This window comes from Dryobates pubescens, chromosome 21 (assembly GCF_014839835.1).
Source record: "Dryobates pubescens isolate bDryPub1 chromosome 21, bDryPub1.pri, whole genome shotgun sequence".
In the NCBI taxonomy this organism is placed as follows: domain Eukaryota; kingdom Metazoa; phylum Chordata; class Aves; order Piciformes; family Picidae; genus Dryobates; species Dryobates pubescens.
The window spans coordinates 16851626-16871139 of NC_071632.1; the positions used below are offsets into that span (position 1 = coordinate 16851626).

Here is a 19514-nt window from a genome sequence, read left to right on the forward strand (position 1 = left end):
CACAGCTTCACGTCTCAGACAAAAACCTTGCACTGCAGCACAGTTGCCTTCAAGAGGCCTGGGGAGACACTCCAGGCTGGGACAAGACAAGCTCTCCCTGCCCTCTCCCTGGCAATGCTCTGGCAATTCTCCGGCACCTTTGTGCCGGCCCCACAACAGGGAGGGAATGCCTGGTGACAAAGTACATGCTGGAAACTTGCAGTATGGCACCACAATGAACTGATGTGCAGATCCAAGTGCTCATTTTATCACACCTGATTAGGGCTTTAGTGCTCCCCGAGTTTAAACATTAATATTTGCCTATTTAAGCAGGGTGCCCTGCTGCAGCCTGCCCATAGAGGTAGTCACCATGACTGAGTTTGGAGATTTCATGAACGTTCTGGGGGACTTTGGGCCATATCAGAAGCTGCTGGTATTCCTCATCTCCCTCCCACTGCTGCTTAATCCTTTCCAAATGATTGGCCAAGTGTTCATGGTTCTGGAGGTGCCACACCACTGTGACACCAGCTGGATCCGTGCTGTCGGCCCCAACCTGACGGAGGAAGAGCAGCTGAACCTCACCCTGCCCCGAGGCGCGGATGGGGCCTACGAGCAGTGCCGCAGGTACTCGCCGGTGGACTGGGACCTGGACTCCATCAGGACCTACGGCCTGAACGCCACCGAGGAGTGCCGCAGTGGGTGGGTGTACCCTGCGGGACAGCCGCCCTCCCTGCTGACCGAGGTCTGTAACCACCCCTGGGGGGCTGGGCATGGGGAAGGGAAGGGATGGGCATAGCCTGGCCTGGAGTTTGGGAAGCCAGCACCAGCTGAAGTTCAGTCAGCTCCAGCACTTTTTGTAAGTACCTTTCTCTGAGCTGAAGCTGGAAGAAGCTTCTATTTTGTAAAGGTCTTTGGGGTCCCTGAAGCACTCTGTCCGTTTCACAGATGGCTTATGTAGAGGCTCCTCAGCAGCTGCTGCATCACTTCCCACTCCTACTCCACTGCTCCTTTCCCAGAGAAAATCTTGCTTTCCTGTCCTCCTTCATCTCAAAGGTCTCTTCCAACCTGGTCTATCCTATCCTATCCTATCCTATCCTATCCTATCCTATCCTATCCTATCCCATTCCATTCCATTCCATCCCATCCCATTCCATTCCTTTCTAGCCTGTCCCACCTTTGCAGCCAAAGAAGCAAGCTGCTAGGACTCTCATTCCAAGGTCCCAAATGAAGTAAAACTTGCCAACCAAGAGGCTTCCTCAGGAATGCCTGGGCTGGAGGGGACCCCTGTAGCTTCCAGAACTTGGGAGATGTGCACCATGATAAGAAGCAACTCCTACGTCAGTCTCACCACTGACTTGTGTCCTACACGTACACCATGGAGGCTTATGCCTTTGTGAGTGGGTTCTCTGCTGCTATGGGTTGGAGTGAAAGTTCAGTCACCCAACTCCTGGATCAGCCATGGACCAGAAGGGCTGTCCACTCACAGCTGGAGTCTGTCAAGAGCAAAAGCAGCTGTGTTTTCTCCTTCCAGTTTGACCTGGTGTGTGAAAGGAAGGACCTGAAGGACATCTCCCAGTCTATCTACATGGCGGGGCTTCTCTTAGGAGCCATCATCTTTGGGGCACTAAGTGACAGGTGAGGAAACACAGCAATCTTCCCAGAGGTATTGCCCAGCCCCCAGCGACAGCCCAGCTGAGAATTCAGGATGTCCATGCACAGAGCATGAAGTACTCCATCCACAGGACCTGATCCCCTTGCCTGAGAAGGGCATCTGGGGCTACCTGACATGTCAGTAGGTGTCTGAGGGTTAGAAAGAGAGGGAAGCAGATTCAGCCTTTTGGGGGGAGGGTCCTTCAGAAATCACAGGTCTAGCCCCAGCTGCTACCTCAGCTACCCAACAATGTCTTTAGGAATCTCAGATTCACAGCATCATCTCCTTTAGCCATTACTAGCATCATGATGGGTCAAAAGCATAGATGCTGCTTTTCCTGACAAATAGAACTTTGCTCACATGGGTGTTAAATCTCCTCTGCTGTGAATGCTCCCCAAATCACATCCTATTCCACATGGGCACTTCCCCATCTCTGTGATACCCCTGTGTTTTACCTCTTCCTCTGCAGGGTGGGCCGCCGGCCAGTCTTTCTCATCTCCATCTCCCTCCAGGGCTTGTTTGGCCTAGGGACTGCCTTTGCACCCCACCTCTATGTGTACATGGCCTTCAGGTGTGTCGTTGGCATAGCGGTGTCAGGCATTCTGATTACTTCCCTGGCTCTAGGTGAGTAGTATGACCTGGCTGTGAGGCAAGGAACAAGATACAGTCCCACAAGATCACAGAAGCACAGAACATATCTGGTTGGAATAGACCTCAAAGATCATCCAGCCCAATCTTTGACCCAATACTGAAGGGTCAACACTAAACCACATCCCTAAGTGCCAGGTCCACACACTGCTTGAACACCCCCAGGAACTGTGACTCCACCACTGCCCTGGGCAGACCATCCCAGTGTTTGAGAACCACAGAATCACAAAGGCTGGAAGAGACCTCAAAGGTCACCAAGTCCAACCTGTCACCACAGACTTCATGACTAAACCATGGCACCAAGTGCCATGTCCAATCCTTTTTTGAACATCTCCAGGGATGAACACCTCCCTGGGCAGCACATTCCATTGCTTAACAACTCTCTCTGTGAAGAACTTTCTCCTCAGCTTGAGCCTAAACTTCCCCTGGTGCAGCTTGAGACTGTGTCCAATTGTTCTGGTGTTGGTTGCCTGGGAAAAGAGACCAACCCCCACCTGGCCACAACCACCCTTCAGGTAGCTGTAGACAGCAATAAGGTGTCCCCTGAGCCCCCTCTTCTCTAGGCTAAACCCTTCCAGTGAAGAAATATTTCCTAACATCCATCTTAAACCTCTCCCGGTGCAGCTTGTAACCATTTCCTCTAGTCCTTCCTCATGTCACTAGGGGGAAGAGGCTGGCCCCCTCCTCATCCCAACCTCCCTTCAGGTGGTTGTAGAGAACTGTAAGGTCTCCCCTCATCATTCTCCTCTCAAAGAGCGAAAGATAATCCTGCATGCATTGCAAAGGCAGACCCTGAGCCTTTGTTCTCCTTCTCAGCTACAGAATGGGTTGGTGTCTCCCGGCCCAAGGCAGTGCTCATTACCCACTGCTGTTTGGCCTTGGGGCAGGTGCTTTTGGCTGGCTTGACTTACGGACTTCGCAACTGGAGGCTGCTGGAGATTGCAGGGAATGCTCCACTCTTTGCCCTTTTCTTCTACATCTGGTAAGAAGGAGCAGGATAGAGATTCTTCAAGACATGGCAGCAGTGGGGGGAAAGGGCTGGCAGTGAGCAGGCAGCAGCTCAGGAGCAGGCTGCATCTTTCCCAGTACAGTGCGGATGCCAGAGGGACTTCTGCAGAGATCATCACAGCTCCTGGGGGACCTCTGAGAGCAGCCAGGGGTTTGCTCCAGTTTTGCAAAGATGGCCTTTAGGGCCTATGTGCAGGCCTAGAAAGCCTGACCTGAGGAGCTACCTGGACTCATCCATCATATGGGATGCCCATTGCTTGCTGGGTGTGATCACAAGGAGGTGGGCTGTGGGAATATTCAGCAGGTCACAGCAGCAGCTCTTGATCCCATCTCCTTGACAGGGTGCTACCAGAATCAGCTCGGTGGCTGGTAACAAAAGGCAGAATAGAAGAGGCCAAGAAGGTCCTTCAGAAAGCAGCATCCTTCAACAAGTGCACCATCCCACCAGAACTCCTTGAGCAGGTACCTCTAATGGCATGGGGAACTGCTTCTTGGCTTCAGAGACTTTCCCCTGTGCTTGGCTTTTTGGTAGTAGCTCAGCCTGCACCATTCTGGAGTCCACCTTGGCATATGGAAAGGACTCAAATGCTTCCCAGGAGTATTGAGGATGAGCATGAGGGCTCTGCTTAGTCTGTGGTTTGCCATGTATAAATGCCTAGAGGGCATCTCCACCTCAAAGTCCCCACACTGGGGAAATGTTCATCCCAAGAAACCTCTTAGTCACCAAACTACTGCACTGGGCACCCAGAGCACCTGCACAGGAGCCCAGACCCACTGGGCTGCCTCCCTCCTAGAACAGTTTGGGGTCACAAGTCTGTTCCACTGAGGCTTTTCTTTAACTGCATGTGAAAAAGGAGCTAGCCATGAGTTTCCATTGACTGGTTTGACTTGGTCTGTCTGTCTTCTAAAGCTGAATCCTGTGAAACAGACCAAGTCTGGAAGCATTCTGGATCTCTTTTGGAAGAAGCAGCTCCGGAAGGTGATTTTAATCATGTTGGTCACCTGGTAAGCCATCCCATAGCCCACTCTTTTCAGACTTCTAGGTGAAGAAAAGAAGAGATTGAAGGCTGAGAAGAACTGTACATTAATTTTGTTTGATTTTGAGGGCCATGTTTAGGCCTGTATGTTCATCTCCTCTCTTTTGCCTCTCCATAATGGACCAGAACTAACTTCTGTGGGCATGGGAAGAAGCTGATTATTTGAGATCACACTACATATCACATGAATGTTACAGGTCAGAAGCTCCACAGAGATTCTAGAGGATAAACCCTGGAAAGTCCATCTGGCCCCATGTCCTGTTCAACTTGAATTTCAGGTTTGCAAACAGTCTTGTCTACTATGGGTTGAGCCTCAGTGTGACAAGTTTTGGTCTGGACATCTACCTGACACAGCTTGCCTTTGGAGCAGTGGAGTTACCAGCTCGACTGTCCTGCATTTTCCTGCTTGAGTGGTTTGGGAGGAAGAAGACCCAGGCTGTGCTCCTGCTGCTGTCAGGCCTGATGTGTCTCATCATCACTGGCATCCCTGAAGGTGAATAACCTCTTTGCAAGCCAAGAGTAGAGCCAAGGCCCAGGCCCAGCCAGCTCTATGCTGGTTCAGATCCACCCTCCCAGCCCCACTGGCTGTAGGGCAGGACTTGCTCCAGGGGCTGAGCTGCCTTGAGGTCCACAGCTTGCTATCAGCATGACTTTTCTCTTCATCAGGGCTGTGCCTGATCCTTCCACAGATCCTTGCCCTTGGCAGGCACTGTCCATTACACATGCTGCTAATTTGGGAAATGTCCAGGGCCTCAGAACAAACCTGAATTCTCTTTAACAGTTCTCCAGAGGGTGCTGTCCAGGAAAAGGTGTGTTAAGAACAATTTCCAGTGGCTTAGGTGGTAGATTTTTGTGGTTAAGTCCATTAAAAGGGTTTGTCCTAAGAAATACCAGTGCAGAGACCTTCACTCCCAACTAAACCTTCTCCATGGAGGTCACATCAGCAGTCTCTCCTCCTTCCCTCAGACCAGCCTGTGGTGATCACCATCCTGGCCATCATTGGCAAGTTTACAGCCACAGCCTCCTTCTCTACTTCTCACATCTATGCTGCAGAGCTCCTCCCCACCATCATCAGGTGAGGTCCCCTCATGTATCAGGCTTGTTTCCACCATGGTTGATGGTACAGGTAGGGCAAGACCTGGGTTATTCCCATGGTCACATATAGTCCCACAGTGGTCCAGGGGATGCTGTGCACAGCTCTCACCTCCCATGTCCACTCACTTTTGCAGACAGACTGGCGTGGGGCTGTGCTCCATGTCAGCACGGGTCGCAGGGGTCTTGGCCCCTCTGATTCGCCCCCTGGCTGAGTTCCACCAGGCCATACCCTTGGCCATCTTCGGGAGTCCCCCTGTGCTTGTGGGGCTGCTCTGCTTCCTGCTGCCCGAGACCAGTGGCAACGATTTGGTAGATGACCTGAGGTCAGCCAACCCACAGCTGAGGTGGGTATCAGCAGGAAAGAGAAATGTAATTCAAAGGTGTACCTTTCATGGAAGAGAAACACGTCAGAAATCAGGATGGAAACCATGGCATCTCTTTCTTTTTCCTCCTTGTCTTCAGGAGCAAGAATCTGGAAGAGCTGTCCAAGAAAGACCTCACAGAGGATGGAGCAGACTTGAAGAAGGACACATGCAGAAGCTTAGAGAGCAAGTAATGAATGGACCATCATATACTAAAGGTCTAGTCCGATCCACTTGTTAAAGCAAACAAATCAGGCATTGCTGTGGGGAAACTGGTCCTTCAGATGACCAACTAAGTGGTCATGGTCAGAGGCAGAGGAGAGCTGGGTCACTCTGCATTTGCAAAGGATGATGCACTTCAAACTGCTCCTCAAACCCAGCCTGGAAGGCCTGGCTGCGCCACTCCTCCCCACCTCTTCCCGCTCCCCTGCAGACTGCTACCCGTGGAGCCTTCCCTGTCGTGTTTCACAGCAATAAAGAAGCCCCAGGAGAGTGGCAGCCCTGGGCCAGCCAGCACCAGGCTGTGTCCCTCCTGCACTAAGGGCTTGGGCCAGCAGCCTCCTCCTCGCTCCAAGCCTCCACCTTGGCTCAGGATGTCACTGAAGCCCTGTCACACACCTGTGTAGCTTTTCTTTGGATGTGCTTTGGGTTTGAGCTGCTGCATCCAGCATAGAAATTATCCTCTGACTTGGAGGAGAGACACTTGTAATGCAATATGTGAATAATAAATGGTGGTGATTTGTTTTGGTTTGTCTTTTATTTCCCTACTGTTTCACAGTTGGCCTTTAACTGCTGTTGGCTCTGGAGTGTTTTCTACACAGGACTTGTAAGTCTGTCATTTAGCAGGCAGCTGGAAACGTGCTTGGTTTCCATCAGCCACAAACACTGCAGAAACAGAGGGTTAGAGCAGAAGGGCTGGGTTCAGCTAGGACTTTTTCTTATTTCCAAGCCTTCAGATGAACAATCTGTGTTTATATATTGTTCTCTATGAGCAGCTGGGGAAGTCTCCTGAATTGGGTGGTGTATGCTCCAGGTCAAGGGCAGTTAAACTGAGTGGCTATCTGGACAGCTTTCCCCAATCATTGTCAGCTCTTAACACTGACCTTCACTGGCTGCTGCCAGCTCAGCCACAATATTTTATTATCATCTAATGTCATGCCTTCTCAGGGTGGTCTTCTCTCCTGCACATCCTTTTATGGATCTATCTATTTCCTCAAACATGAAAAACCAGGCTGGTCACAGCATGGGGACAGGAGGAAGGAGACAATGAAGTCTTTCTGCTAAAGGGAAGGTCCAGCATCCTGACATTGCCCAAAGACCAAGAGTCGGGGTTGGAGCACTGATATTGAGCATGCACTGATTGACTCAATGATCCCTGTGTGACTCCTCTGGCAACAGGAGCTGTGCCTCCAAACAGCTTCTCATCTTGGGGAACAGGAACAGACCAGGATTTACTGCCCATCCACACATTAGATACATCTATCCCTGCCTGACCAGCTTCCCATTGTCTCCCATCCCATCACTGGCCACCTCCAAGAGCCCTGCCTTCTCTGTAATGTTCATAAAATAGACATAGACAGCAATGACTTCCTCCCTCTTAACTTTCTTGAAAGAGCTACCTAACCCATCTCTCAGCCTCTCCCCAGGTGACACACAGTCCAGGTCTCACCTTGATCACACTTCCTTACAGTATGTCAATAGCTTTCTTGCACCGAGGAGCCCAGAACTGGACAAAATACTCCACGTTTGGTCCTACAAGTGCCAAAAGCAGAGGAATACTCACTTCTCTGGACCAGCTGGCTGGGCTTTTTCTAATGCAGCCTGGGATGTAGCTGACTCCTCTGTCACAAGGGCATGTGACTGCCTTGGTTTCAGCTTCATAGTCACCAAGACACCACAGTCCCTTTCTGAAGGGCTGATTACCATCCTCTTGGCCCCACAGCTCTACAGACACCTTCTCCCAGCAGGCACTTGTGCTATCACAGCAGCCCTCTGCACTTCCGCCCATGTGGTCCACACTGAGCATACACAGGGAGCTGAAGTGCTGGGGTGAAGCCTGGCCTGTGAGACAGGGATTGCACACAGCCTGGGCTACAGCTCCCACAGGGATTGCAAGGAAATGTTTCATTTTTCACATGTTGCTTTCTGAAAGGCAAATCAAACCTAGCCTCAGGAAAACCACACTCATTTGAAAGGTTTCATTCTTCAAGCCCTCTCCCTTCCCCAGCACTTGCCCCTGCAACACAACTTTGCTGAAAACCTGTCCATCAGGGCTGCTGTGAGGCCTCCCCTCCCACACAGCCACTAACAGCTCTGACAATGTCTCTTTTCCAAGTCCTGGCACAGGACAGCTTGCCCCAAGTGACCAGAGGGGTATTCCATTCCACATGGCTCCATGCTCCACAGGGAAAACTGGGGAAAGAAGGGGGAAAGAGTGGACATTCAAAGGGGTGGTGCTCACCTTCCCAAACCACCATTACACATGATAGAGCTCTGCTTCCCTGGGAATACCTGCCAGTCAGTGGGAAGTGGTGAATCAATTCCTTGTTTGCTTTGTCTGCACATGTGGCTTTTGCTTTCCCTATTAACCTCTCTTCATCTCAAACCGTGAGTTTTCTTTTACCCTTCTGATTCTCTCCCTCATCCCACTGGTGAGGAGCAAGGGAGTCACTGGAGCTTAGTTTCCAGCTGGGGTTCAACCACAATAGTCACTTTTAGTCTCCAAGGTGGAGCTGAAAGTGTTTGAGATAGCAAGAGATTTGCCTGGAATGTTGTGGGTCAAATTTATTGCTGTTTAGCTCATTAATCGACAGGCTCACGTGCCTGCCATGAGGCTGTTGCCTTATTCTGCAGGAGTCTAATGCTCCTTAGTGGTCATTTTCTGCTTATCTTGCTTCCAGAACTGCTGTGCTGCTGATCATCTCACCCTCACCCTACTGTCCCTGGAACATTTTGATAACAGCAATGTGGCTAGGCTGGCAGATGGCCAGGACAGCGCTGCTGTTTCTATGCTGCTGTACCGAATGACTGGAACTCCAGTGTGACCTTCAGTCAGAGGAACTGTGACCTCTGAAAGAAAGAGTTCACATGGGAGCAGGGCACTCTGAGGTGGCTGTGGCTAAGCCCATGCCAGAGTGAGTGTATCTCAAAGAGTCTGTGGCCATGGTTATGTGCAAACAACATGTAGATGTGGCACTTGGGGGCATGGTTTACTGGGCACAGTGGGGTTGGGTTGATGACTGGACTTGATGATCCAAGAAGTCTTTTCCAACCTTAATGATTCAACATTTGTATGATTCTAAGTCTGTGCCACAGCAGATATACCCAGGAGTAAGTCCACATTGGAGAAGGTACATCCTGAAGCATCTCTGGATGTAGATAAAGCCATGCTGAAGGAGGGATACCTTGAAGCATCAGTGGCTGTGAATGAAGTCATGCTGGAGCACCTCAAAGCATATGGCCATGGATAAGCCCACAACAGAGCAGGTACACCCCTGGAGATGTGGGTAAGGTCCTACTGGAGCAGGTACATCTCTGAAGACATTGTGTGCCAAGAAGGCAATACTGGAATGGATGCACCTCGGAGCGACTGCGGCTGTGGATAAGGCTATGCCACAGCAGGTATAGCCTGGAGAGACTTCAGCAGGTAGCTAAAGGTCCACTTGGAGCAAGTATACCCCTAAGGGATTCAGTTTGCAGAGAAGTCCAAGCCAGGGAGGAGCAACAGAAGGAGCTCATTGGAATGTTGAACCCTGGTCTGGTCCAAAGGGACACCTGCAAACACTGTAACCTGTGATTTGACTTGCACATTGTGGGGATTCCTTTCGCATGAACCACTTGAGCCAGTGGACAACAGGCCACACAAGAAGCAAGGCAAGCGCAGCAGTGACCTGACCTCAGCTGTCCACACAACACTTCACCCATCTTGTCCTGGGTGACCACCATAACCAATGGAGCCCAAAGTCATGGACTAAATGATCTCAGCGCAGACATTTGGCAAGGGTGCTCTGTAGGCTAGGGGAATGACATCTGTGTATGATATTGAGGGATGGGAAGGGGTGGGAGGGCAAGGAGGCCTGAGGAGGAGGAGCTGAACATCTGCCATCATCTGCCAATGGGAAGTAGTAAATGAGTTCCTTGTTTTGCTCTGCTTACACATGCAGCTTTTGCTTTGAAATGTCCTTATCTCAGCCTGGGAATTTTGTCAGCTTCACCCTCCCCCCACCCCGATCCTTATCCCTATCCCACCAGGGAGGAGCAAGAGAATTGCTGCCTGGGGTTTAGCTGCCAGCTGGGTGTGACTGTTTTAGGGTGTGACTGGTTTAGGGTGTGACTGTTTTAGGCTGTGCCTTTAAGGAAGGGACAGTGTTGGAACACTCTGGCTGAATGCAATGAAAACAAAGATAGGTCTAAGTGAGTTTCATTGGTAGATTGGTAGAATGCAACTTCAAGTTTTAGTTCAGTTGGAATCTTTCTCAGTTCCAGTCTGGCCTGGTCTGTTTGGCCTGTCTGCTTCTGTCTCTCTCTGAGCAGCTAGCTGGAGCTGACCTTGGATAACAGGTAAGAGGACTAATCCTTGCATGTGCTTTGAAGCCTAACAAAATTCCATCCTTAATAATTACCTTTTCTTTCTCTCTAATCCTTTTTGGGGAAAAAGGGAGGTAGGGGGAGAGAGAGAACAATAGAACAATAGAACAAACCAGGTTGGAAGAGACCTTCAAGATCATCGCGCCCAACCCATCAACCAATCCAACCCACCTAAACAACTAACCCATGGCACCAAGTACAGGGGGGGGAAACCCCCACTGTCCAGAGGAGGGAGTTTTGTTCTGTGTTACATTCTTTGCTGTATATTTCTGTATATATTGTAAATACTGTTATGTATTGTGTATATATATCCATTTGCTTTTCATCCTGCTTGTAAATATAGCTCCTATCCTTTGCTTCTCCGACTGAGCTACTTGTAGTTTCCTTCTTTGTGGGGGAGGGAGAACTGAACTTGCTCTCACCACCACACTGGGGTTAAGCCATGACACAACCCAAAACACAGGTCTCCAACCACAGCCCCTCCTGATGGTCAGAGCTGCATAAGAGAAAAGCCAAGCCCATGAACTGGTGAACTGCCCACACCAGCCTTCTGCCCCAGGCAACGGTTTCACTTTCTGAACTACTATCTTGCGTGATACCTTACCCTGCCTCTAGTCCTTGACATTTGTCTACAAATGTGCAGGCTTTCCAGCTGTCCATCCCAAGTCTTCCCTGAAACTCAGTGATTTCTCCTGCTCTCCAAAATAGGCTTTTCCATTTTCAAGAGGTTTTGCAAGCATTAGTAATCCACCTGGGCAAACAAGCACAGAAACTCTAGCAGCGAGGCTCCAGGAAAAAAATGTTTGCAGGGCTGAGCCAAGCTTTAGCCCTGAGAGATCTCTACCATGCAGGATTAAACTACCCACCCTTTGATGCAACCCACAGATACCATCCCCCTAGTCTATAAACCATCCCTGCAAAATGCCTACAAAATGTTCACATTGGCATGAAGCTTCCCTAGGGGAGCAGAGGAGGCTGTCCAGTGATGTTAGGAAGAACAGCCTCAAGAAGTCACATCTGCATCAACACATGAGACTGCAGTCCTATCTAGGTCACCCTCAAGTTGTTTTCACGGTCAAAATCTGACTTCATTGCCACAGGAGATGCTGACAGCCAAGCAGCAGGAGGCAAGGCCATGAGCTGCACACAGCAAGGAAAGCTTGAAGAGTTCAGTTTGCTGTACGGTGATGGAAAAGTCACAGCTTCACACCTGAGACAAACAAACCTTGCACTGCAGCACAGCTGCCTTCAGGAGGCCTGGGGAGACACTCCAGGCTGGGACAAGACAAGCTCTCCCTGCCCTCTCCCTGGCAATGCTCTGGCAATTCTCCGGCACCTTTGTGCTGGTTCTCACAACAGGGAGGGAATTCCTGGTGACAAAGTACATGCTGGAAACTTGCAGTATGGCACCACAATGAACTGATGTGCAGATCCAAGTGCTCATTTTATCACACCTGATTAGGGCTTTAGTGCTCCCCGAGTTTAAACATTAATATTTGCCTATTTAAGCAGGGTGCCCTGCTGCAGCCTGCCCATAGAGGTAGTCACCATGACTGAGTTTGGAGATTTCATGAACGTTCTGGGAGACTTTGGGCCATATCAGAAGCTGCTGATATTCCTCATCTCCCTCCCACAATTTCTTATCCCATTCCAAATGAGTGGCCAAGAGTTCATGGTTCTGGAGGTGCCACACCACTGTGACACCAGCTGGATCCGTGCTGTCGGCCCCAACCTGACGGAGGAAGAGCAGCTGAACCTCACCCTGCCCCGAGGCGCGGATGGGGCCTACGAGCAGTGCCGCAGGTACTCGCCGGTGGACTGGGACCTGGACTCCATCAGGACCTACGGCCTGAACGCCACCGAGGAGTGCCGCAGTGGGTGGGTGTACCCTGCGGGACAGCCACCCTCCCTGCTGACCGAGGTCTGTAACCACCCCTGGGGGGCTGGGCATGGGGAAGGGAAGGGATGGGCATAGCCTGGCCTGGAGTTTGGGAAGCCAGCACCAGCTGAGGCTGAGACTCACACTAGGCACTGTGGGACCTTGGCTCCATCACACCGATTGCAGCTGTAACTCCCTGGAGGCTGTTTCAGGCAGACTGTAAGATAGGTGCCCAAAGGGGCAACAGGCAAACACAGTGTGTGTGCAGCAGATGCCTTGCCCACCACCCCTCCCTTTTCCAGTATCCAGGGAGTGTATCATGTAACATCTTGCCTGGAAGGAGCTTTTGGCTCTCCCTGACAGTTTCCCCTGTTCCTCAGCCTGTTTCTCCTCACATGATCTTCTCGGTGAAAGACACTTACCTTTCAAGGGCTTCTCACTGATCATTCTGGGGCCTTCAGAGATCTTCAGGGCAAGACATCCCATGCATTTGAGCAAAGGCTCTGTGAAAATCCCAAACTCCTCTCTCTGTAGACCTCTATTCCACACTACCTTCCCTCATTCATTCCTCTCTCTCGTCCACCTTCCCTCACTCCTAGCTCCAGCACCTTCTCATAAGTACATTCCTCTGAGCTGAAAGTGGAGGAGAGTCCATCCTCTGACATTTGCAAAGGCTCCTGGGGGTCCCTGGAATACTGCTCATTTCACAGTGAGCTTCTCTAGAGGGTCTTCAGCAGCTGCCCCATGCCTTCTCATTCTTATTCCTGCAGTTCCCAGAAGTCCATAGATGTGAAGCTTGATGAGAGGCAGGCTGTGCACCTCCTATGTCTGTCCCACCACTAACTTGTGTCCTATGTGCATACCAGGGAGGCTCATGCCCTTGTAGGTGGATTCTCTGCTCCCAGGAGCTGGAGCAACAGTTCACAGAAAGTAGCTGAAGTCTGTCAAGAGCAAAAGCAGCTGTGTTTCCTCCTTCCAGTTTGACCTGGTGTGTGAAAGGAAGGACCTGGAGGACATCGCCCTGTCTATCTACATGGCGGGGCTTCTCTTAGGAGCCATCATCTTTGGGACACTAAGTGACAGGTGAGGAAACACAGCAATCTTCCCAGAGGTATTGCCCAGCCCCCAGAGACAGCCCAGCTGAGAATTCAGGATGTCCATGCACAGAGCATGAAGTACTCCATCCACAGGACCCGATCCCCTTGCCTGAGAAAGGGCATCTGGGGCTACCTGATGCATCTGAGGGTTGAAAAGAGAGGGAGGCAAATACAGGTCCAGCTCCTGTGGTGTCCCACTTACTTAAGGGTGTCTCCAGGAATCCCCCCAGATCCTCACTGTTCTCAAGAGAGGGGACATGAGGGTCCTTCTAGGGGTAGTTCCTTTCACAGCACCTCCTTTACCTTTACAAACACCACAACAGGTCAAAAGTGAATATGCTGCTTCTCCTGCTGGTTACTTCCTGGGGAGTGCAGAGTTTGTTCCCATGGGTGCCAAATCTCCTCTCATGTGAACTGCATTCCACCTGGGCTCTTCCCCAAACCAGTGGTGGCTCTCCAGATACCAACTGTGCTTTCACTCTCCTCCCTCAGGTTCGGCCGCCGGCTGACCTTTCTGCTCTGCATCTTCATCCAGGGCTTGTCTGGTGTGGGAGCTGCCCTTGCACCCCACCTCTATGTGTACATGGCCTTCAGGTGTGTCCTGGGGGCTGCAGTGTCAGGAATTCTGATTACTTCCTTGAGCTTGGGTGAGTAGGATGGCCTTGCCATGAGGCAGAGAGATACGGTCTTATGAGACCCAGTAACAAAAGACAGACCTGCATGCATTGCAAAGGCAGACCCTGAGCCTTTGTTCTCCTTCTCAGCTACAGAATGGGTTGGAGCCTCCTCCCGGCCCAAGGCAGTGCTCATCAGCCACTGCTTCTCCGCTGTCGGGCAGATGGCTTTGGCTGGAGTGAGTTATGGCCTTCGCAACTGGAGGCTGCTGGAGATTGCAGGGAATGCTCCACTCTTTGCCCTTTTCTTCTACATCTGGTAAGAAGGAGCAGGATAGAGATTCTTCAAGACATGGCAGCAGTGGGGGGAAAGGGCTGGCAGTGAGCAGGCAGCAGCTCAGGAGCAGGCTGCATCTTTCCCAGTACAGTGCAGATGCCAGAGGGACATCTGCAGAGATCATCACAGCTCCTGGGGGACCTCTGAGAGCAGCCAGGGATTTGCTCCAGTTTTGCAAAGATGGCCTTTAGGGCCTATGTGCAGGCCTAGAAAGCCTGACCTGAGGAGCTACCTGGACTCATCCATCATATGGGATGCCCATTGCTTGCTGGGTGTGATCACAAGGAGGTGGGCTGTGGGAATATTCAGCAGGTCACAGCAGCAGCTCTTGATCCCATCTCCTTGACAGGGTGCTACCAGAATCAGCTCGGTGGCTGGTAACAAAAGGCAGAATAGAAGAGGCCAAGAAGGTCCTTCAGAAAGCAGCATCCTTCAACAAGCGCACCATCCCACCAGAGCTCCTTGAGCAGGTACCTCTAATGGCATGGGGAACTGCTTCTTGTTCAGAGACTTTCCCCTGTGCTTGGCTTTGTAGCAGCCTCTGGAGCTGAGGCCATCTGAGAAAAAATTCTCCATGTCCATTGGGGATGATTTGGGGATGGAACGTGGGTGACTCCAGCTTCTGTTCTATGTACAGAGAAATGGTCAGGGAAGAGTCCAAGCTGCTGCTGAGGCTCTGCCTGCAGCTTTTTGGAGTCCACCTTGGGATATAGAAGGGGCTCTCATCCTTCCTTGGCTTTACTTACATAAGCACTGCAGGAGTGCTGAGGGTGAGCACAAGGGGTCCATTTTGCCTGTGGTTTTCCATGCACAAATGCCCAAGGACATGCCCACCTCAAAGTGTCTGCGTTGGGGAAATGTTCATCTTAATCAATCCAGCTGCACAGCAGCCCACAGGGCTGCCCTACCTCCCAGAACAGCCTGGGGTCCTGTGACAGCTTTCCATTAACTGGAGATGAAAAAGGAGCTAGCCATGAATTTCCTTTGGCTGACTTGTCTCTTTCTGTCTTCTGAAGCTGAAGGCTGAGAAACAGAGCGATTCCGGAGGCATTCTGGATCTCTTTCGGAACAAGCAGCTCCGGAAGGTGACTTTGATCATGTCTCTCACCTGGTAAGCCAGCACCTGGTTATAGTTTTCAAACTTCTAGGTGAAGAAGAGACTGAAGGCTGACAAGAAGTGTAGATTCATTTTGTTGGCTCTTTGGAGTCGTGTTTGCATCTATGTGTTCAATTGAGGACAAGGTTCTTCACAGAGAGAGTTGTTAGCCATTGGGATGTGCTGTCCAGGGAGGTGGTGGAGTCACCATCCCTGGAGGTGTTCAAGAGGGGATTAGACATGGCACTTGGTGCCATGGTTTAGTGCTCATGAGGTCTTGGGTGACAGGTTGGACTTGATGGTCTTTGAGGTCTTTTCCAACCTTATTGATTCTATGATCTCCTATCTTTTATTTCTCCATAATGGACCGGATCTAAGCCATAAGGGCATGAGATAATTCAAGATGCTGTGGGGTTTATGAGAAAGGCTGAAGATATCCCAACTTTAGGCAGTCCCTGGGCTATGATGTATTTTTGTGCCCCCCTTAGAACTACTGTGTGCAGTCTTAAAGCTGCTGACCATTCATACTCCTATATCTTATGCACCTGCATCCCACAGAAGTGTCACAGGTGGTGCCCAGAAGCCCCACAGAGATGGCAGAGCATTAAAATCAGTTGTGTGGAGTCTAAATTTTGAGGATAAAGCCCCTGACAAGCCCCTCTGGTTCCACATCCTGCTCCACTTGAATTTCAGGTTTGCAGACGGTCTTGTCTACTATGGGTTGAGCTTCAATGTGACAAGTTTTGGTCTGGACATCTACCTGACACAGCTTGCCTTTGGGGCAGTGGAGTTACCAGCTCGACTGTCCTGCATTTTCCTGCTTGAGTGGTTTGGGAGGAAGAAGACCCAGGCTGTGTTCCTGCTGCTGTCAGGCCTGCTGTGTCTCACCATCACTGGCATCCCTGAAGGTGAATAATATCTTTGCCCTGGCCCAGCCAGCTCTATGCTGGTTCAGATACACCTTCCCAGCCCCACTGGCTGTAGAGCAGACCATGCTCCAGGGCCTGAGCTGCCTTGAGGGCCAGAGCCCAGGGCTCCCACTGCTAGGCTTCCTATGACTTTCATCTTCATCAAAGCTGTGCCTGATCCTTCCACAGCTCCTTGCCCTTGGCAGGCACTGTCCATTACACATGGGTGATCACTCGACACCACCACCTCCCCTCAGACAGCTGGAGCAGAGGAGGCTTTTTGAAAGCCGCCATGTTTTCTTTCTTTGGATGACCTGGAAAAGCAAACACCCCCCCAATCTGTTTCTGCCTCCACATGGCTGCAGTCCATACCCTCAGCCCTGCTGCTGAGCTAGTGTTGGGTGCAGGGCTGAAGGACAGAGAGGGGCTGCACAAAGTTTTAAAACTGCTGGATGTGGCAGTTCAAAAATGAGCACTCCCTGAAGACCTGCAGTAGCTCTATGGCTCACTCCAGCTGCTAAACTGGGAAATGTCCAGGGCCTCAGAACAAACCTGAATTCTCCTTAACAGTTCTCCAGAGGGTGCTGTCCAGGAAAGGGTGTGTTAAGAACAATTTCCAGTGGCTTAGGTGGTAGATTTTTGGGGGGTAAGTCCATTAAAAGGGTTTGTCCCAAGAAATATCAGTGCAGAGACCTTCACTGCCAACTAAACCTTCTCCATGGAGGTCACATCAGCAATCTCTCCTCCTTCCCTCAGACCAGCCTGTGGTGGTCACCGTCCTGGCCATCATTGGCAAGTTTACAGCCACAGCCTCCTTCTCCAGCTCCTATGTGTACACTGCAGAGCTCTTCCCCACAGTCATCAGGTAAGGCCTCCCCATGCATTGAAGCATAACACTGCCACAGCTGCTGACACTGGTGGGACGAGAGCCTGTTGTCCCCACGGTCACATATAGTACCACAGTGGCCCAGGGGATGCTAAGCCCTGCTCTCACCTCCCACATCCCCTCACTTCTCCAGACAGACTGGAACAGGGCTGTGCTCCATGTCAGCTCGGGTCGCAGGGATCATAGCCCCTCTGATCCGTCTCCTGGAAGAATTCCACCACGCCATTCCCATGGCTGTCTTTGGGAGTCCCCCTGTGCTTGTGGGGCTGCTCTGCTTCCTGCTGCCCGAGACCCGTGGCAACGAGTTAGCAGACAACACAGGAGCAGCCATCCCACAGCCAAGGTGGGTACCTCAAACTCAAAGCATGTTTCTCTAAGGCAAAGAGGAACACATCAGAAATCAGGATGGAAACCATGGCATCTCTTTCTTTTTCCTCCTTGTCTTCAGGAGCAAGAATCTGGAAGAGATGTCCAAGAAAGACCTCACAGAGGATGGAGCAGACTTGAAGAAGGACATACACCCAAGTTTAGAGACCAAGCTATGAGTGGACCACCATATACTAAAGGTCTAGTCCGATCCACTTGTTGTTAAAGCAAACCAATCAGGCATTGCTGTGGGGAAACTGGTCCTTCAGATGACCAACTAAGTGGTCATGGTCAGAGGCAGAGGAGAGCTGGGTCACTCTGCATTTGCAAAGGATGATGCACTTCAAACTGCTCCTCAAACCCAGCCTGGAAGGCCTGGCTGCACCACTCCTCCCCACCTCTTCCCGCTCCCCTGCAGACTGCTACCCGTGGAGCCTTCCCTGTCGTGTTTCACAGCAATAAAGAAGCCCCAGGAGAGTGGCAGCCCTGGGCCAGCCAGCACCAGGCTGTGTCCCTCCTGCACTAAGGGCTTGGGCCAGCAGCCTCCTCCTCGCTCCAAGCCTCCACCTTGGCTCAGGATGTCACTGAAGCCCTGTCACACACCTGTGTAGCTTTTCTTTGGATGTGCTTTGGGTTTGAGCTGCTGCATCCAGCATAGAAATTATCCTCTGACTTGGAGGAGAGACACTTGTAATGCAATATGTGAATAATAAATGGTGGTGATTTGTTTTGGTTTGTCTTTTATTTCCCTACTGTTTCACAGTTGGCCTTTAACTGCTGTTGGCTCTGGAGTGTTTTCTACACAGGACTTGTAAGTCTGTCATTTAGCAGGCAGCTGGAAACGTGCTTGGTTTCCATCAGCCACAAACACTGCAGAAACAGAGGGTTAGAGCAGAAGGGCTGGGTTCAGCTAGGACTTTTTCTTATTTCCAAGCCTTCAGATGAACAATCTGTGTTTATATATTGTTCTCTATGAGCAGCTGGGGAAGTCTCCTGAATTGGGTGGTGTATGCTCCAGGTCAAGGGCAGTTAAACTGAGTGGCTATCTGGGCAGCTTTCCCCAATCATTGTCAGCTCTTAACACTGACCTTCACTGGCTGCTGCCAGCTCAGCCAGTGTAATGACAAAAAAAGAGAAGGGTGGTCTCCTCTCCTGCACTGCTTGATTGGAAGCCAAGAATGCATTTAGTTTCCTTTCATGGAGCCATCTATCTCCTCAAACCTCGGCACTACTCTAGGGCACAGAAGGCTGCTCACTCAGGATTGTGGCATCCCTTTGTCCCACTTGCTTTGTGCTGTAGCAAATGGTATTTTGAAGCCTGGGTTATCCCAAATCCTGACCAGACTTGCCTGGAGCTGATATTGATTTAGCACCTTTCTGTGATAGCCCCTGGAGGCCATGGAGAGGGGGCATGGCATGTGCAGCATCTGAGCTTTGCTGCTGAGGAAGTCAAGGTCAGGAGAAGAGCCTTGATCTATTGTCTGATGCACATCTCTATACTCAGGGCCACTGAGCAGGAGCACCACAACAAACCCCTTGCACGGCAGTGCCAGAGAGAAGATGGTACCACAGAGAGCCCCTCCTGGTGGGGCACTGCTGCAGGTCACTGATTTTATCCAAAATTCTGTTTCTTCCAACTGTATATCCAGGAGATGCTTTGATCCTCGAAAAGCATGCAGAAATGACAACAGGAAAAAGAAATAAACTCTGCTTTGAAAGCTTCTGGACACTGCCAGCACATAGTCTTTGACCTGTACACAGACAAAGCTGGAACACCACCACCACCACCATGTAAATTCTGGGCTTCATTTGTGCTAAGCCAGTGGTAACAGAAAGCCATCCCAAGGGATGGGATCTAAAGTAAGAGGAAGGGAAGCACAGGAAAAGCTTTTTTTTCCCCTTTGTAGTGTAAGACAAAAGTGGTCCTAAAGCATTTAAGGGCAGAATAGGACACAGCAAGAAGG

At 50.9% G+C, this 19514-nt stretch overlaps 2 protein-coding genes across 2 annotated transcripts; both read left to right on the forward strand.

Moving 5' to 3' along the window:
* Positions 1–319: 319 nt before the first annotated feature.
* LOC104298991 (solute carrier family 22 member 13) lies at positions 320–5974 on the forward strand. The gene is made up of 10 exons (XM_009899129.2): positions 320–721; positions 1511–1614; positions 2100–2254; positions 3095–3260; positions 3628–3748; positions 4197–4291; positions 4602–4816; positions 5290–5398; positions 5553–5762; positions 5881–5974. The coding sequence occupies exons 1-10, from the start codon at positions 350–352 to the stop codon at positions 5972–5974; spliced, it is 1641 nt and encodes a 546-aa protein (XP_009897431.2). The 5' UTR covers positions 320–349.
* A 5894-nt stretch (positions 5975–11868) lies between these two features.
* On the forward strand, positions 11869–18549 carry LOC104298990 (solute carrier family 22 member 13). The gene is made up of 10 exons (XM_054171380.1): positions 11869–12288; positions 13226–13329; positions 13836–13990; positions 14108–14276; positions 14644–14764; positions 15311–15405; positions 16084–16298; positions 17055–17163; positions 17318–17527; positions 17636–18549. The coding sequence occupies exons 1-10, from the start codon at positions 11917–11919 to the stop codon at positions 17727–17729; spliced, it is 1644 nt and encodes a 547-aa protein (XP_054027355.1). The 5' UTR covers positions 11869–11916; the 3' UTR covers positions 17730–18549.
* The last annotated feature ends 965 nt before the right edge of the window (positions 18550–19514 follow it).